The following is a 25284-nucleotide window of genomic DNA, read 5'->3' as shown; positions in this document are numbered from 1 at the left end:
TTCTGTTTAGCCTTGGAGAACAATCCTCTGAGAGGGGACCAGCTAGCCACCCCCATCCCATGGAGGGATCTGGCATCCTCCCTTGTCAATCACTGGCACAGAGGTGGGTCCTCAAACTGGCACCAGGAGCCAAGAAGGCAAGGCTTGGACCAGCAGGAGAGAGGGCTCTCGGCTCTCTTTTGTCTTCCCCATCTCAGGTCATGACTAAAGAAGGTGGATGTTTGTACCTGTGCTGAGCTAACCACCCCGGTCCCATGAAGGCCAGCAGGAGCCAGGAAGGGACCTGGCCTGTCCTAGAGAGCAGGCCACATCTTGCCCATTACACTCTGCGCTTGTTTCCCAGGGGTTATTCATGTCAATGTTCCATTTTTGTCTAAAAAATTAAAGATATAGCCAGAGTGGGTGAGAAACAGTAACCCTCCTCAGCCCTGCCACGATAGAGGAGGAGACAGTGGGAATTATGGAGTGGGCCCACGGGGATGGGATGAAGAACCTCAAGGAGCCTGGAGATCCCAGCTGACCTCCTCCCAGGGCGATGCCTTTCCATTGAGATTCCAGGCACAAGGTAGGGGACGTTGCCTTTGCATCTCCAAATAAAAACTCTGGCCTTCAAAGGAGACAAAGAGCTCTGCCAGCTCCGCAGACTGTTCATGACCCTGAGGGTCCCACCCCTGCTTAAGCCCTCCCTGCTGCAGCCAAGATCAAAGAAGGGGACCTTGGCAGGGGTCCAGGCCATGCTCTTGGACTCTGGGGCACTGAAGGCAGTGGCCAGGTAGGGAGAAGACTCGCTGTCATTTTTGACTCGGTGGAGACAGGGAAGGCTCTGCTGTGCTGAATGGTTCCAGATGAGGAGGGTGCCCCGTTAACAAGGTGGCCCGTGCCCACTTGGACAGTAGACAGCAGTGGTGCGTGTGGGCTCCCCACCCTGCCTGGCACCGCCCCAGGGCCCATGCCCACGTGGTCAGCACCCTCAGCCTCCTCACCTCGGATGGTGAGTGTGCTGGTAGAGCTCTTGGTGGGTGTGCCCGCATCAGTGGCCACCACCCGCAGCTGGTACTCGGCGATGCGCTCTCGGTCCAGCTCAGTGGTGGTGACCACGACGCCGCTGCTGCTGTTGATGAGGAAGTCCATGCGGGGCATGCCCACCGGCATGCGGTAGGACACCAGCCCATTCAGGCCCTCATCCAGGTCGGTGGCCACCACCTGAGGGAGAGGAGGGGCCGCGTGAGGTGTAGGGACACCAGGACTGATGCTGGTCCCCTGAGAAGTGTCCCATACTTCCCATTGACCTATGCTCGGCTCCAGCTGGACATACCTGCTGCCCCATAGAGCCTCAGGCCAGGCTACTGTCCCCAACACACCCTTGTCAGATGTTCTCTTAAGGGGGCAGCATATCAGAGCTGAAAGTCACCAGATGCACCAAGTGGGGCCAGGGGTGGGGACATTTTAGAACAAGACTCCAGGTCCTCATGACTTTCCCCCCTCAGAACCCCAATTTCCTTGTTAGGAAGCACTCCCAGATTTATTCCATCTGGCTCAGGCCCCCCAGACACTACAGTGTTGTGACAGTCACCTCGCACCCACCCTCTGGCCCCTAAGACGCTGGCTTGGAGCAGTCGTTAAAGCTCAGACTCCCTTGATCATGCGGGGCTCAACTACAGCGAGCGCTCGCTCACCAGGATTCCCTGCTCTGCTTTGTTTTGGTTTGTAAGACAACTACAAAAATAAGATGATATCAAGGATTAATTTTTAAAATTCACTTGAGGATCTGATTCTTTTTTGGAAAGCCATGGAGCCCCGGCCAGTAAGCTCAGCTGGTTAGAGTATTGTCCCTCATCCATCAAGGTTGGGTTCTATCCCTGGTCAGTACACATATAAGAATCAACCAATGAATGCATAAATCAGTGGACAACAAATTGATGTTTCTCTCTCTTGCTCTCTCTCCCCCACCTTCCTCTCTATATAAAATCAATAAAAAAAAAAAAAGAAAAAAAGGCATTGAGGCCATGTGTAGGCAAGCCTCCTCCCAAATCCCTACACTCTTCCCATCTGCAACCTCCAGTCCTGATGAGAGATATCCTGACTCAAGACCCTCCCTGATATGTTGAAAATTTTATGGAAAAGGATTCAAGACATTTAAAAAAATGTGTAATAATAATTAAGAGTTTCACATCAAGCCAAGACTCTCAGGATTGAAAGGAAATGTCAAGGTCATCTGGTCTAATTCATACCAACAAGTGGGACAAGAGGGTGTCCAGACTCAGCTTGAATCTTTCTTGGATGGGGGGGGGGCTCACTACTAATTTTTCTGCACACAGCTCTAGTCCCTGGAGAAAGTTCTGCACATCCAGCAGAAATCATTATTGGCTGAGGTCGTAGAGGGAACTTGGGAACCAGACAGCTCAAGCCCTGTCTGAAGATAGTTTCCAAGTGAAACACCCCCCCCCCCCCCCCCCCAGCTCTTTCAACCACATTCTCATGATTCTGAGTCAGTTCCTCTGTGAACTGACGTTGTGCTGGTGGGCACTTCCTTCCTCTGTGAGTCCCCAGAGAACCAGGTCCAGGGGCTCATTGACTCTCTCACCCCAACTGGCTGCTGTTCCCTGGACCAAGGCTCCCCCTGCTGGGAGTTCGGGGAGAATATTCTGCTGGAGAGACTTGATACTCCCTGGAACCTGTCAAAAAGCACTATTAATCTCCTTTTATAGATGAAGAAACTGAGGCACAGTGGGCCTGATGAACACTCTGTATTCTCTGAATGGGATTAGGCTAACCTTTTGCCACCAGATCCTGCCTCTTGGATATACACTTTCATGACAGACACAGAATGAGCACGTCAGCTGCCATGTATTTCCTGCAGACTCAAGTGCCAGGTTGCTTTACGCTGCGTCTACACAGCCAGACAGGAACTATTATGATCCCCATGTCACAGGTGAGAAAATAGAGGCCCAAAGAGGTTAAGCCATATGCTCCAAGTCACCCAGCACACAGACAGTGGAGTTGGGATCTGCACCCATATTGGTCAGACTCCAAAGCCCATGCTCTTAATTGAGAGGGCCACCCAGTGTTTCTAAAGGCATCATCTTGCCTGAACCAGCACCTTTGGGGCCTCCCTGACCACAGGGTAATGGAGCAGGAGGTAGAAGGGCTGAGTTCAACATTAGGCCCTACCCCTTCTTGGCCACAGGGACTTGGGAAAATTTCTTAAGTTTCTTGCGGCATGGGGAGAATCCCACCCACTGTGTGAAGCTACCTTTGGGTTTACAAGAAAGCACAGGAGAGGGGACTGCCCCATGGAGGCAGGGCACATGAGCTGCCATGTCCGACCTTCTCCATACTCTAGAACCACCTACTGGCTTGGGGTATTGAGAGTTTGGGGGCAGATCTCTGTAATCAGGCCCTGGGAAACTATCTGATTTGGCTTGCCAGAATTATCTTGGTGTCCCTGTCTCTCTCTGTCTCTCCCTCTCCCCGCCCCTGCCCTCTGTTTCTGCCTTTATCCATCTCCTGTGGTGCTGTCCCCCCACCTCTGCAAACCCACCTGTCCTTCAAGACTCAGCTCAAGCCTCCAGCAAGCCTTCCATCACCCTCTCTCAGAATACTGGCTCTCCAAGCCTAGCACAGATTGTGTCCTGTCTGGTGCTCTCGGCTGGGCCCCCCTGACTTGCCCCTGCAAAGTGCTCAGCACAAGGCGAGGCACCTGCTGCCCACTTGCTGGCTGGTTGGGATGAGCTGCGGGAGACAGAGAACAGAGTCTCAGGTCAGGAAAGAGAGGCTCACCTGGTAGACGGAGACCCCCGCAGGGGTGCCTTCAAGTATCTCGGCCACAAAAGGCAGGTTTTGAAATATGGGATCATTGTCGTTGAGGTCCAAGATGTTCACAAACACCGTGGCGCTGCTGGTAGCTTTCAGAGGGGGCCTGCCACCTGGGGAGACCAGAGAAGGGGGCGAGGAGAGGGAAAGAGGGGTACAGAAGACATAGGACCAGGGAGAAGATAAGTGGGGAGAGGCAGGCTCAGTGACCCCTTTCCATTCCAGTGGCCCCTCCAGGGAGCAGCCTGGGCCTTGCACCCCCAACCTCCTTGCCCCACTGAGGGTGCTCTGGGGGAGGTCACAACTGGGAAGTGAGTGTTACTTCACTCTTAGTCATCAAGACACAGCTCTCCTAAGGAGACCTAGGAACCCCAGAGGACAAGCGTGGTGTCAGGGGCCCCAGCCCAGGTGTGTGGGGCTGTGAGGGGCGAGCGGGGCACGTACAGTCCGTGACAGAGACAATGATCTTGCGCATGAGCTCCGCCTCGTAGGGGTCAGGGTTTTCCCGGTCCAGCATGACGTGGGTGGTGCGGATCTTGCCCGTGGTGCTGTTGAGGCTGTAGTATTTGTTAGGCGGACTGATGCTGTACACCAGGGTGCCGTTCTCCCCCAGGTCTGGGTCCACGGCCACCACCTGCCCGGGAGGAAGGGAACAGACCCTCCACTGAGCACCACCCAGGGAGGGTGTTTCTGCATCCAGGCTGCCTGCCCAAGTTGTCTGAGCTCACACGCCAGTCCTGGGCACCTCACTCTGACCCAGGCAGCGGGGCTCCCTCCTGGTTCCAGCAGGGAGGCTCATGGGCGTTGGGAAGTGGAAGGGTCAGAAGATGAATTAGCAGTGGACGTCCTGGTATCCTTGGCTTCTTTACCTACTCAGTGTCGACCTTAGGTTAAGTCCCGTTCCCACTTAAACCTCGGTCCTCTGATCTTAAAAGCAACACCTAGCACACACCAGCTTATAGGAGGCTTCCAATATCTCATAAATGCCATGCCCTCTCCATAAACCACGTCAATAGCCTTATGGTGTGGATATCTATAATTATGCCCATTTCAGAGACAAGGCCCAGCAAGGCTCCCAAAGTCCCCTAACCAGGAAGTGGCTCTGGGTCCCTCACTGCCAGAACGCCTTTGAGTCCTTCCTTTCTAGACATGTGGGGCAATATGTTCATGTGCTTTGGGGAGATAGGGACCCCAGTAGGTCCATGACCATGGAATTCTTCAGGGTGAGGCTGGGAAGGGCTGGAAACCCTTGGCTGAACTTTTGGAAGGACCTGAAACCCTGGGTTTTGGGAACTGGGTTCCTCTTCCTTCTTTTGGAGCTTTTGACAGTGAGGCGACTTGAAAAGAATTAGGCCTCTGTGACACCAAGGGTGACAGGGCGTGGGAAGGGAGCCAGGGACAAGCCACCCAGTTTGGAGGGTGGGTCCTAGCAAGCTGGGACAATCATGGGGCTGGGGGAGGGGGATGCTGGAGGCGGCAGTGGGCTAAGTCTCCCTGGAGGTGGGGAACGCCATCCCCAGGGTCAAGGGTCTTGGGATAGGGGTCCCAGACACTCTGGCCCCTTTAACTATCCAGCCCCCCTTGGTTCCCCACTTGTATCCCCACCCCATGAAGGGATCGACCTCAGGGCTGTCCTAATCCAGGGCCACAAACCCCATAGCCTGTTCTTTCCCAGTTCCCCATGCCCACCCACTCCTGCTCTACAGGGAACTTCTCTAGCCATCCACCTCCCAGGAGGGGAAAGCAGGACTGAGAGAGGCACAGGCCAGACCCCAGGTCACACGGCCCCAGCTTTGGGGCCCACCCAGCAGCCCCCACCCCCCGCCATGGGTCCCAGGAAAGCAGTGGCACCACCCCTCCGCTTGCTCCTGGCTTTGTACTACAAGGCCCGCTGCAGCTCCAGAGATGGACAAGATCTGTGGGGGCAGGGGTGACTGCAGTCCCTGGGGCCACCTCAGGACAGTATCATTTTTCACTCCAGGACACTTGGCGATGACAGCCCAGCCTTGTCAGCTCCTTTATCTTACTTGATGTGGGGCCTTTTGTGCTTTGGCAGCAGAATCTGTCCCTCTTCTGGCTTAAACCCCAGCTGAGGTGTCTCTGGGGCCACCAGACCAGAACAGACAGATGGGCTGCTCTGGCCAAGGGCTCCCATTGGCCCCTGAGCCCCGCGAGGCCAGGGAAAGAGGCCAGTGCGGGCATGGAACCCTGAGCCACCCCAGGCCCTCTCTGCTTCAGAGTGGGGTGCAACCCTGCCCGCATCCTGGACTGCTCAGCCCACCCTCTCCCTTCCCAGCTCAGCTGCACCACAGGGCCGGGCTGGGGCAGGGCAGCCTTCCAGGCCTAAGGGCCCTCATGGTGCCTGGCATGCTGCCTCAGTTTGCCTAGTCTCTAGAATGGGGACCCAATCACTCCCGTATTGACAACAGGAGAAAGGGCACTTAGGCGCTCCAGGTGTGGTTTTAGTCGGGCTGTCATCCTGCTGATGGGCAGAGGCGACCAGCAAGTCCTGCGTTTCTACAACAGTTTCTCTCAAATTACAGGAGGGAGATAGTTCTTATCCCCATTTCGCTGGTTGGGGAAACTGAGATACAGGGCAGCTAAACAACCTGTTCCAGACCAGCAGCCTGTTGCTGAATGCACTGAGAGAAGTTCACACCGGGGGTTGTGGGGGAGGGGCTGCTTCTCTTCTCTCCCCTCCTCCACCCCGAAGTGCCTGAGGGCACCTAGGGCAGCTGCTTCTGAGTGACCCTAGTAGGGGGTGGGCACTGGTACCTAATCTCTGGGCCCACTCCCTGGTCAGCAGGCAGCAGGCTGTGACCCCTGCAGGCTCCCCGCTGGGCGACTGTGTAGGCTCTCACGGCTTCCCCTCATTCATTTCCCATTTCACGCTCTCGTCATTTTTCTCCTGGCCTGAGGGAACTAATTCTCTCCCTTTCCCCTCTCCTTTATTTTGCTGGAGGGCTTTGAAAGGCTCTAAATCAATGCCCATCAGCCAGGTCCTTGAAGTAGACTGCAGGAGGTAGGATGGAGAGAGGGACCAGAATGTCACTTGCAAACAGAACGGTCACCCTGTGAGCTCATGCCTGTATGGTGGATACTGTCAGTGCGCACCTGTGCACACAAACACACAGGCGCGGCCAACCCCAGTGCACCCGGATGCAGCCACACACTTGCCTGCACACAGGCTCTGAAACATCATTGGGACTGTCCCTGCCTCAGACTCCAGGGGCCAGGGCCCCCTTTAGGGGGGCCCTTGGGAGAGCCCTGGCTTATATGTCCTAGTGTCCCTCTGACAAGGAAGACCCAACTTGACCTGGTGGAACTGAGGGAAGAAAAGTGAATAAATCCTTCAACAACTTTCATCCACAAATATCTTAAAACACAATGTGCCTGGCACTGTGCTAGGAACAGAGGCTCAACAGTGGACAAGACAGATGTAATTCCAGCAAGGGAGGCAGATGATGGTGACAATAGCTCTCCTTTGTTGACGGCTCACCATTTGCCAGTGTACCTTATGTATTTTGGCTCATTAAGCACAAACCACTCTTTCTGGTCGGGACTTAAACTACCTCCATTTTCTAGATGAGAAGATTGGAGCATAGAGAGGTTAAATAACTTGCCCAAGGTCACACAGCTGGTAAGTGGTTTGGCTAAGATTAGAGTGTAAGACATTTTGGTACCAGAGGCTGCCCATTGAATCACTAAGCTATACTGCCTTTTGCTAAGCAAGGAACCTAACAAACAAGTAGACACAGGTTTGGGGACCAGCTCTGAAAGAAGCAGCATCAGAGTTATGGTAGGCAGGGTAGTCATGGAGGGCCTCCCTGTGGAGGTGGCATTTTAATCTGGGAGATGGGAGGAATTCTCAGCCATGGAAAGAGCAGGGCAGGGAGAGTAGAGGAAGAAGAGCACTCTGGGGGTATGTGTGTGGCAGGACGGTAGGTGGCGGATCTTGTGCAGAGGCTCTGAGGTGGGCAAGAGCTTAGTGAGTTCAGAAACTGAAAGGCCAGTGCATGTTGAGTGTGAGGGGTGTGGTGGGTGTGAGAAGGGTGGTGGGAGATGAGTCAGGAGATGGCAGCCTCCCTTCAAATGTCACCTCCTCCTCGATGTCACCTGTGGGTTGGCTGTTGACTGCACTGTAGCCTTCTCCCCTCACACCTCAGCAACAGCCCCTAACTCACCCAGGGCCATAGTGAGGCCTTAGCTGGGGGCTCCTCAAAGGTATTAAAACATGCCCACATATACAGGCATACATATACTTCATGGCTATACAGTTTGAAAGAATTTTTATGACTATTACTTTGGAAATTATTCTCCTATGACAAATTCAATTAATGTATGGGCTCCTTGACTTCTGATTTCCTGGTAATCATTACACATAACTGGAATTTTCAGAGAATTCTGGAAAACTCTCAAGAATTCTAGAAAATCTAACCTATACAGTGGGACCTTGGTTCTCCAACTTAATTCATTTGAGAAAACTGTTGAAGAAGTGATCTGTTTGAAAACTAAATCTCCTTTGTCACCTGAAAGATGTGTGACTGACCATACAGGTATCAGCATGAAAGGGCTGTTGGTAGAGTTGAGACCCGAAGTTTTGTTAGACGACCGAAACATTTTTTCTGTGAACAACTTAATTGAGAACCAGATTGTTCAAGATCTGAGGTTTGATTGTAATTTGCTCTCAAATGAAATGAAATTTTTACAAATACTAAATTTCATAGTTACTAAAGTTGCCATAATGTATTTGGTAGCTGTTTAACATCAGTTTTCATTCTGATTTTGCTCTTTTCCTTTGGAACTTCTGAGTTGCTGCATTCTTTTTCAGGTCTCAGACACTACCATGGGTCACTGACAAGCTCGATGCTCCCACCCTGGGGTTGCCCGAGCTGGGGAGGACCAGACATGTCCAGTCTGTGCTGAGGATGGGCTCATATGTCCATCTCCCAGAGGCAAAGTTAGGGCAGCTCTTGCTGGCGGGTAGGCCTGGTAGGGACTCCGGCTTTTATACAGTGTAAGATGGGACCCAGTGGTGAGTTCAAAGCAGAAGAGTGTCACAAAACTCCCTGAAGGCAGGGCAGAAGCATTGTTGCTTCCTGCGCTCCTGAACCTGCCAAGCATGGGGCCTGGCCCACAGTAGGTGCTCACTGAGGGTTTGCTGAGGTTTCCTAGAGTGAAGAGGTGCTGGGAAGCAGATCCCTGGCTCATTGTCTATGCCTGCTCATGGCTCAGAAGAATGCGAGGGAAGGCCAGAGACCCGGAGAAGGCCACTGGGGACCAGATCTGGGAAAAGCCCAAGGTCAAGTGCAGTCCCAACCCAGCAGACCTACTAGCTGTGTCCAGCAGGTGGACTCTTCAATAATGGCCTCCTGGCTGGTGACTCATGCAGCCACTTTCTCCCATGGACACTTCCCTCACTTGTCCCTCAATTCCCTGTGGGAAGAATTTCCCAGAAATATAAAGCAAAAGAGTTTGGGTGTTTTGAGGTGGACATCCTAACCCAGCCCTTGGGATCTCTGGCTGGGCTTGTCCAGGGCTAGAACCCAAGTGCCCACGAGGTGGCAGCAGAAAGTGCCCAGCCGATCTGGAGTCTAGGAGGGTGCCCAGGGGAATGAATGGCTTCCTAGCCTGGCCCTGGGCTGAAAGGAATCCCCTTTCCCACCAGGGCTTTGAAAAACCACCTATTCCAGATTCCTTGCCCCTGCCCTACTGGACTCTCTGGGAGGGGGACTGACTTGTCCACCCATTGAGAACCATTCAGATTTTGAACACACAGAAAAGACAGGACAGGTGCGAAGACGCTCTCTCTCTCTCTCTCTCTCTCTCTCCCACCCCACCCCGTCTAGATTGTCATTTTCTTCCATTGAGACCTAGGCAGACCCTGTCACCATGGCTTTGGTTGATGAAGAGTGGGGGCAGAGTGGCTGCTTGAGGCTGGACCACCTGCCAGGGCACCCCTGAGGCAGCAGGAGATGAGGGCTGTTGGGTGAGGTAGTTTCAAAGTCAGACAGACCGGGGTTTGAGTCCTGGTCTGGGACCTTGGGCATACCCCTCCAATTCTAAGTTTCAGTGCCTTTCATAGTACAATGGGAGCAATGAGCCCATCCGCCACAGCAGAGTTCATAAGGACAAGACAGACTTCGCGAGAAAACCCCAGCACAGCGCCTGGTGCATTCCAGACATTTAATAAATGGGGTGGCCCTGAACTGTTAGGTTCATGTCCATCATAGGGCTGACTGGGTGGCTTTGGTGAGGGACAATGGGGATAAGCCTCCCCAAGTGAGACCAAATGGGGCACAGTATGGGGGAAGAAAACAAAAAGGCCTCACAAAAGTGGGGTGCTCATCTCTGACTTTCTTCAGTTTCCCCAGGACACTGGTCTCCATTCTAGGTGCCCCGAGGCTTTGGTCCTGCCTCCCCCACCCCACCCCGTGTCCCATCCCTGCTCACAACACTTGGATGTCTACACACACAGCATGCACAGGGGTCTGCACACCCGGGACATCCCACAGCAGAAAATCCCTGGGTGAAGTTCAAATCCCCCAGGGCCAGCTGAGCCGGTGGCTACGGTGACAGAAGCAGTGAAGGAAGGTGCCAAGGGCAGAGATGAAGCTTGTGCAACTTGAGGGAGGGACCTGTGTCTTGCCAGGGCAAGTGGGGGCTCTCCTGAGGGTATCACCAGAGTCCTAGGTTCTCAGGGCAAGTGTGGCTACAAGCTGAAGCAGTCCTAACTCCCCTGGAACTGTCCCTGGGATGCCTGCACTCCCTTGGACACAGTCTGAAGCCCAATGTCCCTGAAGACAGGATGAGGGCTGTCCCCTGACCTCTGACTACCTTTCACCATGCAAGAGAGCTGGCTCAGAGGGAAACATCAGGTCCACCCACCCCCGTGGGCAGGCCCACAGAGCTCACGTGGGAATGTCAGACACCCCTTGAGAGGGCAGACCTGGAGCTCTACTGTCCCACTTACCGTGGTCACATCAGAGTCTGGAGGGGTCATCTCCACCAGGTTGATGTAGTAGGGGGCGTCCTTCCAGGTGGGGTGGTTGTCATTGATGTCCAGGAGGGTGACGTTGACCTATGAAGCCACAGTGCATGCTGTGGGACACACCCAACTGGGCCGCCCAAGGACAGTGCCCATGGGGGGGACAGACTCAGATGCCTATGGGGTATCATGGCATTAATTCCATCGACTCCACCCACTTTGGGGGAGGGGGTCTCAGGTGAGTGCCTGGGCTTTCAAGGACAAGAGGAAGTCAGGATCCTTCAGAGGATTTAGGTGCTGTCCCATCAGGAGGCAGAGGAACAGATGAGATGACCCCTGAAATCCTTCCTGTGACCTGAGACTTGTCTCATCCACCCCTAGTCTTGACTAAAGCTGACTGACAGGATAGGGGAGGTTTAGGGTGAGGGGCGTTCTGAATCCCTTGAGCTTCCCAGTCAGTCTCAGCTATAAGCCAAGCAATTTCCCTACTCACCTGTCACCAGGTAAATAATTTACAGAGCTCTAAATCCTATTAGCAGGGGCCTCCTGTGACTGAATAAGGCACTAGGGATTTTCTGCTAGGTCTCTGGCCAAGCAGTACCAACCCCAGATGCTGGATGGGCAAGGCTGGGGGCAGTGGCTGGGGTCAATGCTGTGGGTGGGATGAGGACAATGGGGAAAGGTCAGGAAAGGGGACCCAAGGGAGAGCCAAAGAAAGCAAATAAAAACCAAGGAGGGGAGGTGACTGGGATGACCTGCCAGCTGGCCTTCCTGCTCCCTTTCCCACATTGGAGTCCATTGCTTCCTACTTCCCCTGTTCTCTTTTGCCGCCAGAGCTCAGTCAGGACCCTCAACCAGCCTTCCTCTAGCTTCCTACTCTGAGGCTCCTTGGTGGGGTGACAAGGCCTTGGATGGGGGCTCTGGACCCATCCTACTTGCTCACAGGAAGGAAAGCCAGGCATCGTTTCTCAGCATCACAAGGATTAGGAGTGGGGTGGTAACAAGCCCCAGGGACCCTCCAAGGGCCCTGCTTCCTGCTTGGAGCCACGCTTCCTGGCAGAAATATCTGCTCCTGTAGGAGCCCCTATGGAGGGGTCTGTGGGTCTCCTGCCTTCTCCTACCTGACCAGCTGGCCTTTTGGAGGCAGAGGAGAAAATATTTGCTCCTCCGAGTGCCCCCATGTCCCAGGTAGGAATGCCTTTCTTCCTACAGCTGCACTGACCTTGGCTGACAGTGAGTTGGCAGCTGCCACCTCAGTCCACTCCCATAATGCCTCCCGTGCCTCAGGATGAAGTGCCTAGAGGGCTAGAGGGGCAGCCTGAAGGTGGCTGGGCAGCGGCAGCCTGGAGGGCAAGTGAGGAGCTGGGAGTGTGGGAGGGGCGGGCACTCACAGTGGCGATGCCAGTTTTCTGGTTGTTGCCCACTCCCCCGTCCACTGCTCGTACGATGAGGATGTATTCTGACTTGGTCTCACGGTCAAGCAGGGAGGTGGTGGTGAGTTCGCCTGCAGGAGAGAGGGGTGTGTGAGAGAGGGTTAGGGTGGCCCAGGGAGACATCGGGGAGGCGGGGGGAGAGCGAGGAAAGGAGGAGGGAGAGAGGGGAAGAATATAGAGAGAAACGGTATGAAAGAGAGATGCCTGTAAGATCAAATGGTTTGGCAGTGTGCATGTGTGTGCACATGTGCTGGGGCGTGGTGACACGGTGCTCATGAAGGGAGTGATAGCACCCATGCCCTGGGAAATGGAACCCTAGAGCGGGGCAATATAACTCCATGATGAGAAGGCATTTTCAAATGTGGGAAAATTGAGGCTGATTATGCGGTTGGTGGCTGGAAAACAGGGCAGAAGGCCATTTGGCTTCAAGCTCAGACACCAAGGACGTCTCAGTTAGACTTCTGACATTATCTTACTGACTTTATCACTTGGAATGGGTTACTTAAAGTCTGTGTGCCTCAGTTTCCTCAGCTAGTCAACAGGGAACAATGATAGGGCCTACCTCATCTGGCTGTTGTAGGGTTAACTGAGTGATCGTGGAGAGCTTAGGCCAGTGCTGGGCACTGTTTATTCATGTAGTCATGGAGACACAGCCACAGGACCGCACAGCCACAGGACTGAGACACGCCAAGTGTTCCACACATGGGCCAACCTGTGACTCATCACTGGACATAGTGCATTGAGGGTAGTTATAAAATAATTAATTACCTGTAACATAATGATATTTACTTGAAATTTTTAAAACTAGTTATTCTACTAAAGATAAGGATTAAGATTGACCACAACTTCTGTCAGCCTGTTTTTGGCTTTTCTTTGTATTTCAGTCTAACAAAAATATGGCGGTTACCCCGGTGGCGCGGTGCTGGTAATGCTTTGAGATGCCGCTCCCCCAGAGGGAAAAAAGGCATTTGCCAAGTTCCGTGGCATACACATTCCCACCAGGGCCCATGTTAAATTACCAGCTTGACGGCATTGAATGTGGAAGTGGGAAGAGATACATACAACCGGCGATCACAGCCGGTATGAGCCAGTACCAGCAGGTATGAGCCTACACTTTGAGGATAGTGAGACCCAGATTTGAATTCTGATTATGGCCCTTCCCAGATGCTTGGCCTTGGGAAAGTTACTTAATTTCTTTGAGCCTCGGTTTTCTCATCTGTACAAAGAAGATGAGTATGCCTTTGAATCCGAGCTGTCGTGAGGATTAAATATCTATAGGTGAAGCTCCCAACACTCAGAAAATGCTCGTTTTCTTCTGTGAGAGTTCTCCAAGGGCAGAGACTGTGTGCTATCCATCTTTTTATCCTCACTGCCTGAGCTGTGTGACTTGGGGCGAGTTGCTTAACTTCTCTGTGCTTGGTTTAGTCTATCATGAAACAAGAGAGCTGAGCCAGATGGTTGCTGGGACCCCCTCCTCTGTCACATTTCCCTCCCTTCCAGGCTGGCCTGTCCTCTGGCCTATGCAGGGCTGAGAAGGGAGCTGGGGGCAGGGGACAGGGCAGCGAAGGTGCCAAGGCCTGGAACGAAAGACTGGCAAAGGTCTGCCCACCTAGACATGATCCTTGGTGGGGTGGTGTCAATTAATTGGCAGGGCGAGGAAGAAATTACTCTCTAAAAAGTTTTAAACATGAACTTGTCGGCATGATAGATGGCTCTTCTGGTCTGGGAAATTAGATCCAATTAAGGCCACCTTTGTGAAGCGGCCTTGGCTAATTTGACCAAAGAGCTAAGAGGAAAATGCTTACACCTTCGGAGCTAAAGGAGCAGTGTTAAGGCGGCAAGAAAATGTCCGTGTCATTACTAAAGGCCCCGGGGTGGAGAAGGGGTCCCTGACTGGGGAGGCAGGGTGGGGTGCTGAAAGGTCAATGTGCCTCCTGTGGAATCCGAGGGCAGCATGAAGCTCTGACATATCTTTCTATAATGTAGCAGTTAAAATCTGGGCTCTGGAGTCAGAGAAGTTCAGGCTCTGTGAGCCCTCCATCAAGTTACTTAACCTCTCCTGTGACTCAGTTTCCTCATCTGGAAAACGGGGATGCAGCTAGCACCTGCCTCACGGAGTACTGAAGACAGTGAAACAAGATGATGCTAGAGCACTTACAAGAGTGCTATGCACTTGAGTAATGTTAATATTACTGAGCCCTGGCAAACGTGGGCTCTCTGAGGGCAGATGTTCCTAGCAGCAGGGAGGAAGGCCTCTGTTTTGTCTGAGGTGGAGAGAGAGGCACAGGACGGCTCTCAGGTGTTCAGTCTTCGTATACGCCAGCACAGCGATCTGCTCCCTAAGCTCCCAGGGAAGAGGGATCAAAGGGACTGAAGGCAGGTTTCGGCCAAGAGGTCAGGAATGACAGGAAGACTCAGTGTCCCGCTGGCCCCTGACCACCTCTGGCCAGTGCTCACCAAAGAATCCTGCTCCCTTCCCAGGCTAGGGAGACCTCTGCGAAGAGGCTGCCAGGCCAGGGACTGTGTTCCTCAGCCTTCCTTGCATCTACGTAGCACCATTGCCTGGTTCTGGCCAATAGGATGTAGGCACAAGAGATGGATGTTACCTCCAGGTTTGGCTCATAAACATCTCCCTGCACAGTACTCCATGCTCTCTTTTCCTTCTGCAGTGACCTTGGAGCCACAACATGGAAGGGACCTGGGTCCCAGGACCACCACGTGTCCGCTGAACGTGGCACTGGACTGCTGTGGAGTTAGAATTTCCATTTGTGGAGCCACTGAGATTTCAGGGTTTGCTAACAAGCATCTCCAGTTCCCTTACCTAAGGCTGAAGTGGGCACTTGGCCATGGCATCCCTGCATGCCCACTAAGCTGACTTAGAGCTCTGTGAGGGCAGGGCCATGTCCTGTTCCGTCCTGTACCCCAGCGCCGAGCACAGCACTGGCGGATATCCACTGACATGAATGAATGTCTAGGGGACTCATATTCCTTCCCAGCTTCTGAATGAAAAGCCTGGAGTCTCTTATTCCATCTTCCTGTTCCCCTTCCCTCCCAGCTTCTCAAAGAGGAGAGAAAGCTGTGGGGCGACACAGAAGAATGAAGAAGAAAGGAGAGTCACATGGGCTGAGCAGAGAGCCAGGGGTGTGGGCCCCTGGGCGAAGGGAACAAAAGAATAATGACAAGAACCTAATTTGTTAGTGCTCACGGTGTAAGGGACTACTTTAGCACTGTTTCCTTTAATGATTCACCGAAGTCATACAATTGCTCTCATATGATCGTTTTTAGGTGGGGAAACTGAGGCACACACACTGTCAGCAAGAGAAGTCAGGACTCAAGAGTGAGGTCGGCAGCCGAGGGAGGGGACACCAAGGCTTGAAGAAACATGTCCCTGAAGAATAGCTTGTAAAATGGAACACATTTCAAACATAACAGGGCTTGTCACCATTGAAAGACATTCTTTAGTGGATAATTTCATGTTGTGATTTCTTTTTTTTGTAAGATCAGTAATCTCACTCAAATGCATACTTCAGGGATGAAACCAGGTGCTCAATGCTGGCTTGCTCAAAAACATGGACTTCTGTGAAAAAAAAGGTGGAGGCGCTGACCCAGGGTGTGAGAGTCAGCCTGGGGTGCAGAGGACGAGGGCTGTGGGGGCTCACCTGTGCGGGTGCCGATCCGAAACTGGGAGGAGCCCTCCAAGGAGTAGATGAGGGACTCCTGGCCGTACTCCCGGGAGCCGTCCAGGTCCGTGGCGTTCAGTAACAGCACCATGGCTCCTTCCGGGAGACAAGGGCAGGTGGTGGGGAGGGGGCATGCAGCTCACCACTGCCTCCTCCGCCCCCTCCCTGGCTGGCTACCATATTAAATACTCAGATTGACTAACTTTGACTTCGAGTCAAAAAGAAATGAAACTCCATATTAAATTATTCTACCTTTATTATATTCAATTTCGGTCTCATCTTGTTCACAGGGGGAATTTATAAGGGTTTTATTTTCTATTTAATGTCCAGCTGAGGCCCTCACCTTCATTTCTTTCTCTGTGGAATCCTGGGCCAGCGTATCAGCCTCTCCAGGGGCCCTGGCCAGACCCTGAGAGCACCTTGTCTTGCAGCTGAGCCAGCCAGGGCATTCAGTGCCCTCCTGCCACCCAAATGCCAGTTCTGGTAGTGTGATGTGAAGGTTCAGTGCTTGGCCTCTAGAGCCACTACACCCAGGATGGAATCCGGCAGGACTGCCGGCAAGTGCCTTGACCTGCCTGAGCCTCAGCTTCTCCCTCTGTAAGATGGGTCTAACTATGGAGCCCATCTGTGGGGCTGCTGGTGAGGAGCTCACAGATAAAGCATGCAGGGTGCAGGCCTTGCCAGGTAGCTCTCACTGAACAGCAGGCTGTGCTTCCTCCTGTGCTGATGAGTCAGCAGTCCCTGGGCATCGTGCTATGGGACAGAGAGGTCATTTTGACCCCTCCCAGGTAGCTTTGGGGCCTGGTTTGACTCTCAGTCCTGCCCTTAACAGGAGGACAGATATATGGGCTCTGACACACCACTTTATCCAAGCACAGTGAACTTGAAGAGGATTAAGTGCTATGATGAAGGCTTCTACTTGGTAGAGTCTCTGGGGATGGTGGAAATGCAGGAGGCTGCTTCAGCAGTGACACTCTCCAGGGGATGCCTGAGACTGGGTTGGGGAAGGGCGGGCTGGGCACAGTCTGGTACCCACCCAGTAAATCATCAGACACTGGGGAAGTACCAGGAGGCTCTTTGTAGGAGGCTCTGTGGTGCCAAGGAAGGTCACCCTCCAGGTGTCCCTGACTTCTCCAGCTGTCCATGACACAGCTGTTTCTGATTTCTCCAGCTGTTCCTGATTCCTACAGCTATTCCTGACACCTTCAGGTGTCCCTGACTTCTCCAGCTGTCCATGACACAGCTGTTTCTGATTTCTCCAGCTGTTCCTGATTCCTATAGCTGTCCCTGATTCCTCCAGCTGTCTGGCTCCTCCAACTGTCCCTGACTCCTCTAGATGCTACAGCAAGTCCTGACATTTCTCCTAAAGAATGTCCACTCTGGGTGAAATGGTGAAGAGGCTAGCCTGTTCTGAGGACAGAACAGGTCTCCTGGATACTCAATGTGGGGCTTGTGGCTCTGGGTCTGCAAGCTAAGTCCTGGTACCTGAGACATGTCCCTACATTGGATCCTATGCCACCCTCCAAGGCCACTCCTTTGGCCACCATGGCCTGTGGGATCTGCCTCATAGCATCATAATCACAGAACTCACTGCACACTCTCCTTTAACCAAGGCTGTTGAATGAACCATCAATCATTATTGTCTTCCCTGCTGGACTGTAACTGCAGCGTAGCAGAGACCCAGTGCCTAGCTGAGCATCTGTACACAATAGGTGCTCTGTCAGTAACTGCTGGCTGGCAGATGACTGGACATGTCCAGAGGCTCCCCTCACTGGTCATGAGGCACAGACAAGGAGAGCCATGGTCTTCCCAAGTTTGTGTGCAGTGTCGGGTCTGCCCATGGTCAGTGCTGTGCCTGCCGACTCCCTGCCTTATGCCCTCCCCACCCCGGCCGTACCTGCCACGATGTTCTCCACCACGGAAATGAAGTAGGCAGGCTTACTGAAGGTGGGAGGGTTGTCATTCTCATCCTGGGAGGAAGACAGACAGGTTGCAGCAGCCAGGGCGGCAGTGGGGCTGTGCTGGGCTGGCATCAGATGGAGGCTGGGAAAGGCTGACGCCAAGGCACTCTGGCCTCGACGTGTGACCAGAGCCAGGAGGGGTGTCACATAGGGACAGGTGCCCCTCTGGCTAGGCTATAGTTCAAGGAGGTGGGATAGGCCTTGGGGAGACACATGGGGGCTATGAAGGGATGGTGAGGACTGGAGAGATGGAGAAAAAAGGCAGCAGTTGGAACTGCCTATAGCTCCCAGCTCCCCTGACCCTCTGGTCAGTCTTCCAGCTGAGCTCCAAGCTCACCCCAGTTCTCCCATCTTTAGCTCACCAGCCCCCGCGATGGGGATGCCCTCTCAGACCATCTCCCCCAGCTCTGCAAAGATGATGGTGGAAGGTCCTAGCAACCTGCCTATAAATGGAGAAAGGAGCAGCCCAACTGAGGAGATACTGAAGTATGCAGGCAGGGTTCAGGTGGTTTCCAGGCCTGAATTCCAGACCCCACTGCATATATGGCTCCTCCACCCCTGGCAGATCCTGGTCCAGAACCCCCCACCTTCAGTTCTGAAGCAATCCCTCCTCTGGCCCAGCCTCCACCAGCAACCATGGGAAGGGGAGTGGGTCAGGGGCTTGTGCTGGGCTGAGGGGCTGAACCAGCAGGGTGGGGCCCAGGTGCAGCTTGTTTCCTCCACGCTCACCTCCCTCCACTCTCAGGGGAGACTTTTCTACCCGTTAAGGCTCTCATCCTCACCCGCTGCCTTGTGCAAGCACTCAATGAGAATTCATTCCTCTTCCCTCTTGGAGGAAACCTTGCAGGCCGCCCCCCTCCCCACACCTGACTCAGAGCCTTCTCCCCTGCCCACGAGCCCAGCACAAATGCAGGCTCCCAGTGCCTCATTTACCCTGGAACTGGAGCTCCCAAGAGGAAGACTCCTGCAGTAAACCCCACTTTGCTGTAGTCACTTCTGGCTGAACAAATGGCAGTCCACCCCTTGGGACTTCAGAGGATCCCATCTTACTGAGACTGAGTACCAGGAAAGGAACGCTCTTCCTTCCCAGTTGGGTCCCTGGCTCTGGGCTGCACACTGGCTGATGCTGATCTGCCCCTCTCCCCAGTCCCAGTGAGCTGGCTGTGGGAGGGCTCGCCAGACATCCAGCGCCCCAACAGCATGTGTGTATCCCCCTGGCGCGGCACGAGTGCCCCATATGTGTGTCTATTTAAGCCTTCTGCTTGGCTGCACGAAACGGCCCCGAGAATGTCAGTGACAGAGCATGAGGCAGAAACTTATTAGCGGTGATATTTCCCCGGATCCTGGCGCTGCATTCGCTATTAGTTCTAATTCAGCAGCTCCCTCTACAAAAGCTTATTGTCCCCTAATGGGAAATCTACAAACCGAGTTTGACTTCTTTATTAAAAACCAACAAGCAGTGGATGAAAAGGGATCACCTGGCCCCTCTCACACACCCCTCCTTCTTCCAGAACTCCACTGCTTTGATCTGCCTCTCCCCACCCCCACCCTGTCCAGTAAATGCTGCCATCAATTGCTTGGTGAGGGAAGAAGCTGCTCAGACAAGTGACAGCTATTTAAAAATCACCCACATGCAAAATCAACCCAAAGGCGGTGACCTTTTCAAGTATGGTCCTTAGACACAAGTGACTACACCATCCAAAAGTCCTGCTCGAGAGGTGACGTTCACTCACAGCCAAAGTGGCACCTGACTCTGTTGCCAGGCCCTCCTGCCAGGGGGCCAAGGAAGACCTGGACGGAGAATGTGGAGCCCCTTCTGGCCCTCATGACAGCTTTGTGTGAATATAGTCATTAATATTGTAATAACTATGTGTAGTGTCAAGTAGGTACTAGACTTACCAGGTGATCACTTCATAAGGAATATAAATATCTAATCTCTATGCTGTACACCTGAAACTTATTTAATATCATATGTCAACTGTGATTCAAAAATAACTTAAAAAAAAAAACCGAATATCAGGACATGGTTACAACTGGCAGGGAATGCATTCTAGTCCTCTGATATAATCTTAGGTGTTTCAAGGTAGGTTACAGGTTACAGGCAGGCGAGTGTTTAGGCTTCTGTGGTCTGCTCTTCTCTGTCTTCCCCTGCCACTCCTTGAAGCCTGACTGCCAGATTTCAGGCCCCAGGCTCTCTGCCCTTCCCTCTGCTGGATCTGGTTCTACATTGCTTCACCCTCCCATGCCACCCCTAAATCCGCTCCCATGTGCCCACTCTTGACTTTCCCATCACTGCCAGCACCATCCTATTCCATAAGCAAGTAGGGTCCCCTGCTCAGACGAGGACCTTTCCAGCTGGGGGCTGGCCCTGCAGCCTTAGCCTTAGGTTGGGAGGACGAGGCTTGTTAAGACTGGGTATAGGGCAGTGCGAGGGGCTGTTGGCAAAGCCAGCTGGGGCAGGAAGGTCATCCAGCAAGCCTCCTCTGGGTGAGCTGTTTTCCTGAGCATATGTCAAATCACAGCGTAACTCTTAACCTGGCAATCTGATCTAATTCTCCTGGAATCGGTAATGTGCTAACTCTTCCATCAACATGTGTTCACCTTTTCCTGCAGGCAGTAGCCTTTACGGAATGGGGGTATTATGGCTGTGTGTGAGCAGTGTTAGAGGGTCTCCGGGGGAAAGGCCTGTTGTCACCACCATCTCAACCCCGGGATCACTGGGGGAGCTGCACAGGGCGAACGAACCAGCGTCAGGATAGATTTAGAGACTGTTCATTTCAGATGCAAAAAGCACTATGGTGTGCGTGACATTTGTGTCAGACAAGCTATGGTTTGGTTCCAGGCCCCTTTAGATCTTCAGAGAAGTAGAAAAAGGAAGTGAAAAGGAAAGAGGGAGATAGAGAGAGAGACAGGAGAGAAGATGGCCTTCCAGGAATTCCCTTGAACTTGCCAGAATGTGGCTATAAATGAAAGAACCCCATGTCATTTCTGCCCAGCTCCTGTTCTCCTCAGAGGCTGTCCTGAGGCCCTTGACTGAATTTAGAGGAGGAAAGTCAGGCTCTCCTTCCATTCCAGGATGCTGGACTTCCCCTGGCCAAGCTGGCAGGATTTACTAGGATAGCCTTTGGGAAGCCCCTGAGCTGTGGGGACAGTCAAGGATTTGGGGACACAGGGTTCAGGCAGGGCCCCTGACACCCTGGGAAGCACTTACCACCCCTTACCCTGGAAAGGCAAGGTCAGCACCCCTGGGGTACTTACAAACACCTCGATGGTGACAGGGACAGTGCTGTTCAGAGGCGGGTTGCCAGCGTCCTTGGCCATCACCGTCAGGTAAATCATTCCATTGGGTATCTGTTCATAATCCAGGGGGCGGTTCACGCTGATCACTGAAATGACAGGAGCAGGGTCCCAGGGCTTCAGATACCCACCCAGCCAGGGCTTCCCTTGGGGCAGAGAGGGAATGGCCAGAATGACAGGGCAAGCTCTGCCTTGTTGTCCCCTCCTGTCTCTGAACTCTTGGAGCCTCATGATCTTGGCTTAGGTTTACTGACTGCCTGGAATGTGTCAGGCCCAGTGCTGAGTCAACCAGGTATAACTACTCTGGTTGTAATTTAAGTCCCACTTGACAGATGAAGAAACCAAGGTCAGAGAGGTTTCGTAACTTACCCAAAGACACACAGCTAGGAACCTGATAGAGCCAGAATTTGAGCCCAGGTTTGTCTGAATCCAGAGCCCAGGCTCTTCTCTAGTAGGCGTTACTCCTACTTGTCTGTCTGTCTCACCCACTCATCTGATACTTCCCATCATTCTGAGGACAGGGTCATGCCCAGGCTCTAATCCTGTCCCTGTTACTGCTCCTGATACCCACCCAATAAACAGCTTGCCCATTTATTGCCCAGTATTGGAGTTGCCAGGGGGCGGGGCACAGAGGTAGCTCCTCCCTTGGTCTCCTCTGGCCCTGTCTTTTCCTCTCATGGCCTTTCTCCCGATTTCTCATCTTTCCCACCCTCCCCCTTCTATCCTACAGACTCTTCATGCCTGTCCAGTGGCTGCTCTGGGCACTGCTTAGACCCCTAGGAAGGTCACTCAGGGTATGGTGTTGCAGATTTTACCCTCTGCAACTCTGCTAGAAGGTAGGCAAAGACCCCTAACACCAAAGGCGGACAGAACTGGAGAGGCAGGGTCTGGGGGGTGGGGGTGGGGTGGCGAGGCAGAGCTAAGACAGTGGCTCAGGCCCTCAAACATCCCCACCCCTGCACAGCCTGAATTCTCAGCATGTGTACCCTCTTGTGCTAAGCCACTGATTCTCAATTTTGGATGAGAAGCATATCGGCTCGGGAATGGGCGCATGGGTAGTCTGCAAAGGCACTGCAACAATATTAAATTGTTACCTTCTATTTGGAAAACAGAAATCAAATGATTGCTTTAGTAACATAAAACCTAAGGGAGGTCCTTCTAGCTGAGAGGAAGGTGAGGTGTGAGGGTGGCAGAGGCGTGAAACTGTTCTATTTTTTAAGGGGGCAGATTGCAGAGAGAACATCAGGCTGCAGCATCCGGAGTCAGGACTATAATTTCTGCGATTGCATGTCTCTGACAAAACTGCAGGGTTGGAGGAGGAATGAGCATTGGACTCAGAGTCATCCAGTGAGTGTCGCTTTTCCAAGCATTAGGAAAGCTTCCCAGAAGAGGAGATGTCCAAATGAGCCCTTAAAGAGAGCCAGAGGTTAAAGTTAAAGGGAGGCAGGGCAAAAGGAATGGACTCTGCAGAGACATGGAAGTGACCACTGTAAAAGAAGGGGGTGCTAAGGGGTCAAAGATGCTGGATCCTGGGGGTGGGTGGGGAAAGGCTGAAAGACAAGGCTAGAGAGGCAACCAAGAGCCAGATCACAAGGGCCTCCCTGAACAGCTTTGCTGTGTGACCTAGGGCCGTTGTTCTCTGTTTCTGAGCCCGTTACTTCATTTGGGAAAAAAAAAAAGATGGTCTCTTGGGATCTTGAAGCTTGAGGTTGCTGCTGCTATTCCCTTCACAGGCTCTAGGGATCAGGACTCACAGCAGGGCATGGTCCGAAGTGCGGAGCTGTTCTTGGGCTAAGCAGGGAAAGGCCACTGCCTGGGAAGGGCAGGCGGCGGCCATAGCATACCTAAAGGCTAGAGAAGCTTGGCTAACAAGTCTCCACTCCACAGATCTGCCCAGTCAGCCTTGGTAAAAAATGGACCCGTCAGATTGTGGGGACATCAGATGCCTGGCTGGCCATGGACCTGAGGCCCAGAGAAAGATCTGGCTGATCTGAAACATAGCAGGGGAAACCCCCCAAAACCTGTAATTTATTTACAAAAATTTGCGTATTTATTTTTACATATTTAAACTTCAGTCACCTTCAAAGTACTCCCAATTTGAAGAATATACCTATTGAGATGTTTTTTCTACTGCTCAAAAACAGTTTTTGAACTCCGTGAGTTTGATGCTTTTTAGTGCTTCTGCCATTTTTTGTTTCACCTCTTCCACACTGACAAAATGTTTCCCTTTGAGGACTTCATCCAGCGAAACATAAAAAAAGTTGCTTGGGGAGAGAGCAGGTGAATACGAAGGGTGGGGCATGGGGGCCAGCTGTTTTTGGTCAAAAACTGCTGAACACTCAGCACAGTGTGGGCAGGTGTGCTCATAAGGCATCCATCATGAAATGGGCAAACGCGTTTAAAGAGTCTTCAGAAAAAAAAAATCACTGAAGCCAAACCCAGCTTCTCACACCACCACCAGCTGGTACACTGATACAGATGGGTTCCTAGATCACTCACAAAGGGGGAGAAGCCTGTACTACAAGGGGCCTGCCCTCCAGAAGACAATTCTGTTATTTGGGGCGGTCCTCCCTTGTAGATATTGATCTTATGGATGGGTGACCCCGTGCCATGTGCTGTTCCAAGCAATAGGAGCTGTGGGGGAAACTTCCCGAGTGCTCCAGGGTGTCTGGGAGACAGAAGGACCCCCTCCTTAGAGAGGTGAGTGTGCGACCTGCACCTGCCTGCCAACCCTGCTCCTGCTGGGCCCTCAGTCCTGCCCCCCACGTACCTCCATAGCCCTCATACACGCTGATGTCAAAGTAGCTGCCAAAGGCGGAGGCGTAGATGATGCTATAGGTAATCAGGTTGTTGGGAGGAGAGTCTTCATCTGTCGCCTGGAAGGAAGAGGATGGACAGGGCGCTGTGAACCCTCAGTGGCCAGGACCAGAAGAAGGTGGGTAGGAGAGAGGGCTGGTTCCTCTCAGCAACCCCTTTTTGGGCAACCTAGACCTTCCTTGCCTTTCAGCTGGAGGCTGCTGGCTGGATCCCAGCAGGCACCTCTCATGTTGGGGTGTGGAGCTATCCTGGGGAATCTAGGGGGCAGGCTGGTGGCCTATGGAGAATAGGAAAAGGCCAGGTCTTCCCCAGGGGATGGACAGGGTCTCCACCATACCTGGCATGCCCATCTCCCAGCCCCTTTAGGACCAGCTGCACATCCCACCCCCAGAAGCCTTCCTTGACCTCTAGACTGGGTTAGAGCCCTGTGCTCTGTACCCCATCAGTTCCCCCCAACTTCTTGTTTAACTCCTGCCTGCTTTGCTTCGCTCAGACTGTTTGCTCCATGGGAGCAGAAACCTTGTGTGTTTTTTTTTGTTGTTTGTTTTTTTCAGCTGCATACTGAGAGTCCAGCCTAGTGTTTGGCACACAACAGGTATCTAATGAATGCATGCTGCTTGAATGCTAGGAGGGAAGAAGGCACTTGAAATGGGGTCAGATCCTCCTTCCCCTTGACTATCCTCTGGTGTGGCTGCATTAAGTATCTTCTTTCCAGGTGTTTGACTGCAGAGAGCCTAAGGGTGACCCCCCCCCCCACGACACTTGGGGTATAACAGGAGTTGAATGGGTAGGGAGTAGAGGGACAGCAGGGTCCTATGGGGAGCCATGGCCAATGTTGGGTGGGCGCGTGATCCTGCTTCTGTGTGTCCTCCTTGCCCGCCTCCTCCACCTTGTTCACTGGGTGTGGTCACTATGGGTGGACAGAGCAAGGAAGGGGTATGAGAATGTTGAGAAGTCTCATGGTCAGATGTCACTGGAGTGTGGTGGGGACTCATTGCAGGAGGACGCTTGGAGTGTAGATAGAGTTCTGAGTCTTTGTCCTGTCTCTGCTGCTCTGCTAGTTCACTGCACCTTTTGGGGCCTGTGTCTCTCCTTGTGAGTGGGCTGCACCCGTGCTTTCTGGTTCCTGCCAGCTAAAGCAGTTCCTGATTCTAAGCAGCCTCTAAAAGGCCTGGATGGAAGTCCTTATAAAAGAAACTGCTCAGCACTTGCCAAGGGAGATGAGGAGGGTGTCCTTTTGCTAAATGGTGACCTGAAATTTAAGCTGAGACGGACACTAGCTGCACTTGGTAACC

At 52.9% G+C, this 25284-nt stretch overlaps 1 protein-coding gene across 4 annotated transcripts in view; it reads right to left on the bottom strand.

Moving 5' to 3' along the window:
• The window catches only part of CDH23 (cadherin related 23), a 366095-nt gene that overhangs the window by 100784 nt on the left and 240027 nt on the right, over positions 1–25284 (bottom strand). For all 4 annotated transcript variants that reach the window (XM_090278159.1, XM_090278162.1, XM_090278158.1 and 1 more), the window contains 9 exons: positions 23943–24048; positions 21134–21261; positions 17812–17884; positions 15894–16010; positions 12193–12305; positions 10787–10894; positions 4258–4447; positions 3781–3926; positions 984–1203 (listed from right to left, as the gene is read on the bottom strand). In XM_090278159.1, the coding sequence (XP_090134285.1) occupies positions 984–1203; positions 3781–3926; positions 4258–4447; positions 10787–10894; positions 12193–12305; positions 15894–16010; positions 17812–17884; positions 21134–21261; positions 23943–24048 (1201 nt within the window). The remainder of the gene's footprint in view (positions 1–983; positions 1204–3780; positions 3927–4257; positions 4448–10786; positions 10895–12192; positions 12306–15893; positions 16011–17811; positions 17885–21133; positions 21262–23942; positions 24049–25284) is intronic.

The sequence above is a fragment of the Furipterus horrens genome, unplaced genomic scaffold, assembly GCF_987537825.1.
Source record: "Furipterus horrens unplaced genomic scaffold, mFurHor1.1.pri manual_scaffold_5, whole genome shotgun sequence".
NCBI classification, from domain to species: domain Eukaryota; kingdom Metazoa; phylum Chordata; class Mammalia; order Chiroptera; family Furipteridae; genus Furipterus; species Furipterus horrens.
Note: the sequence above shows the minus strand (reverse complement) of the source record. Positions and strands in the feature narration are given on the sequence as shown.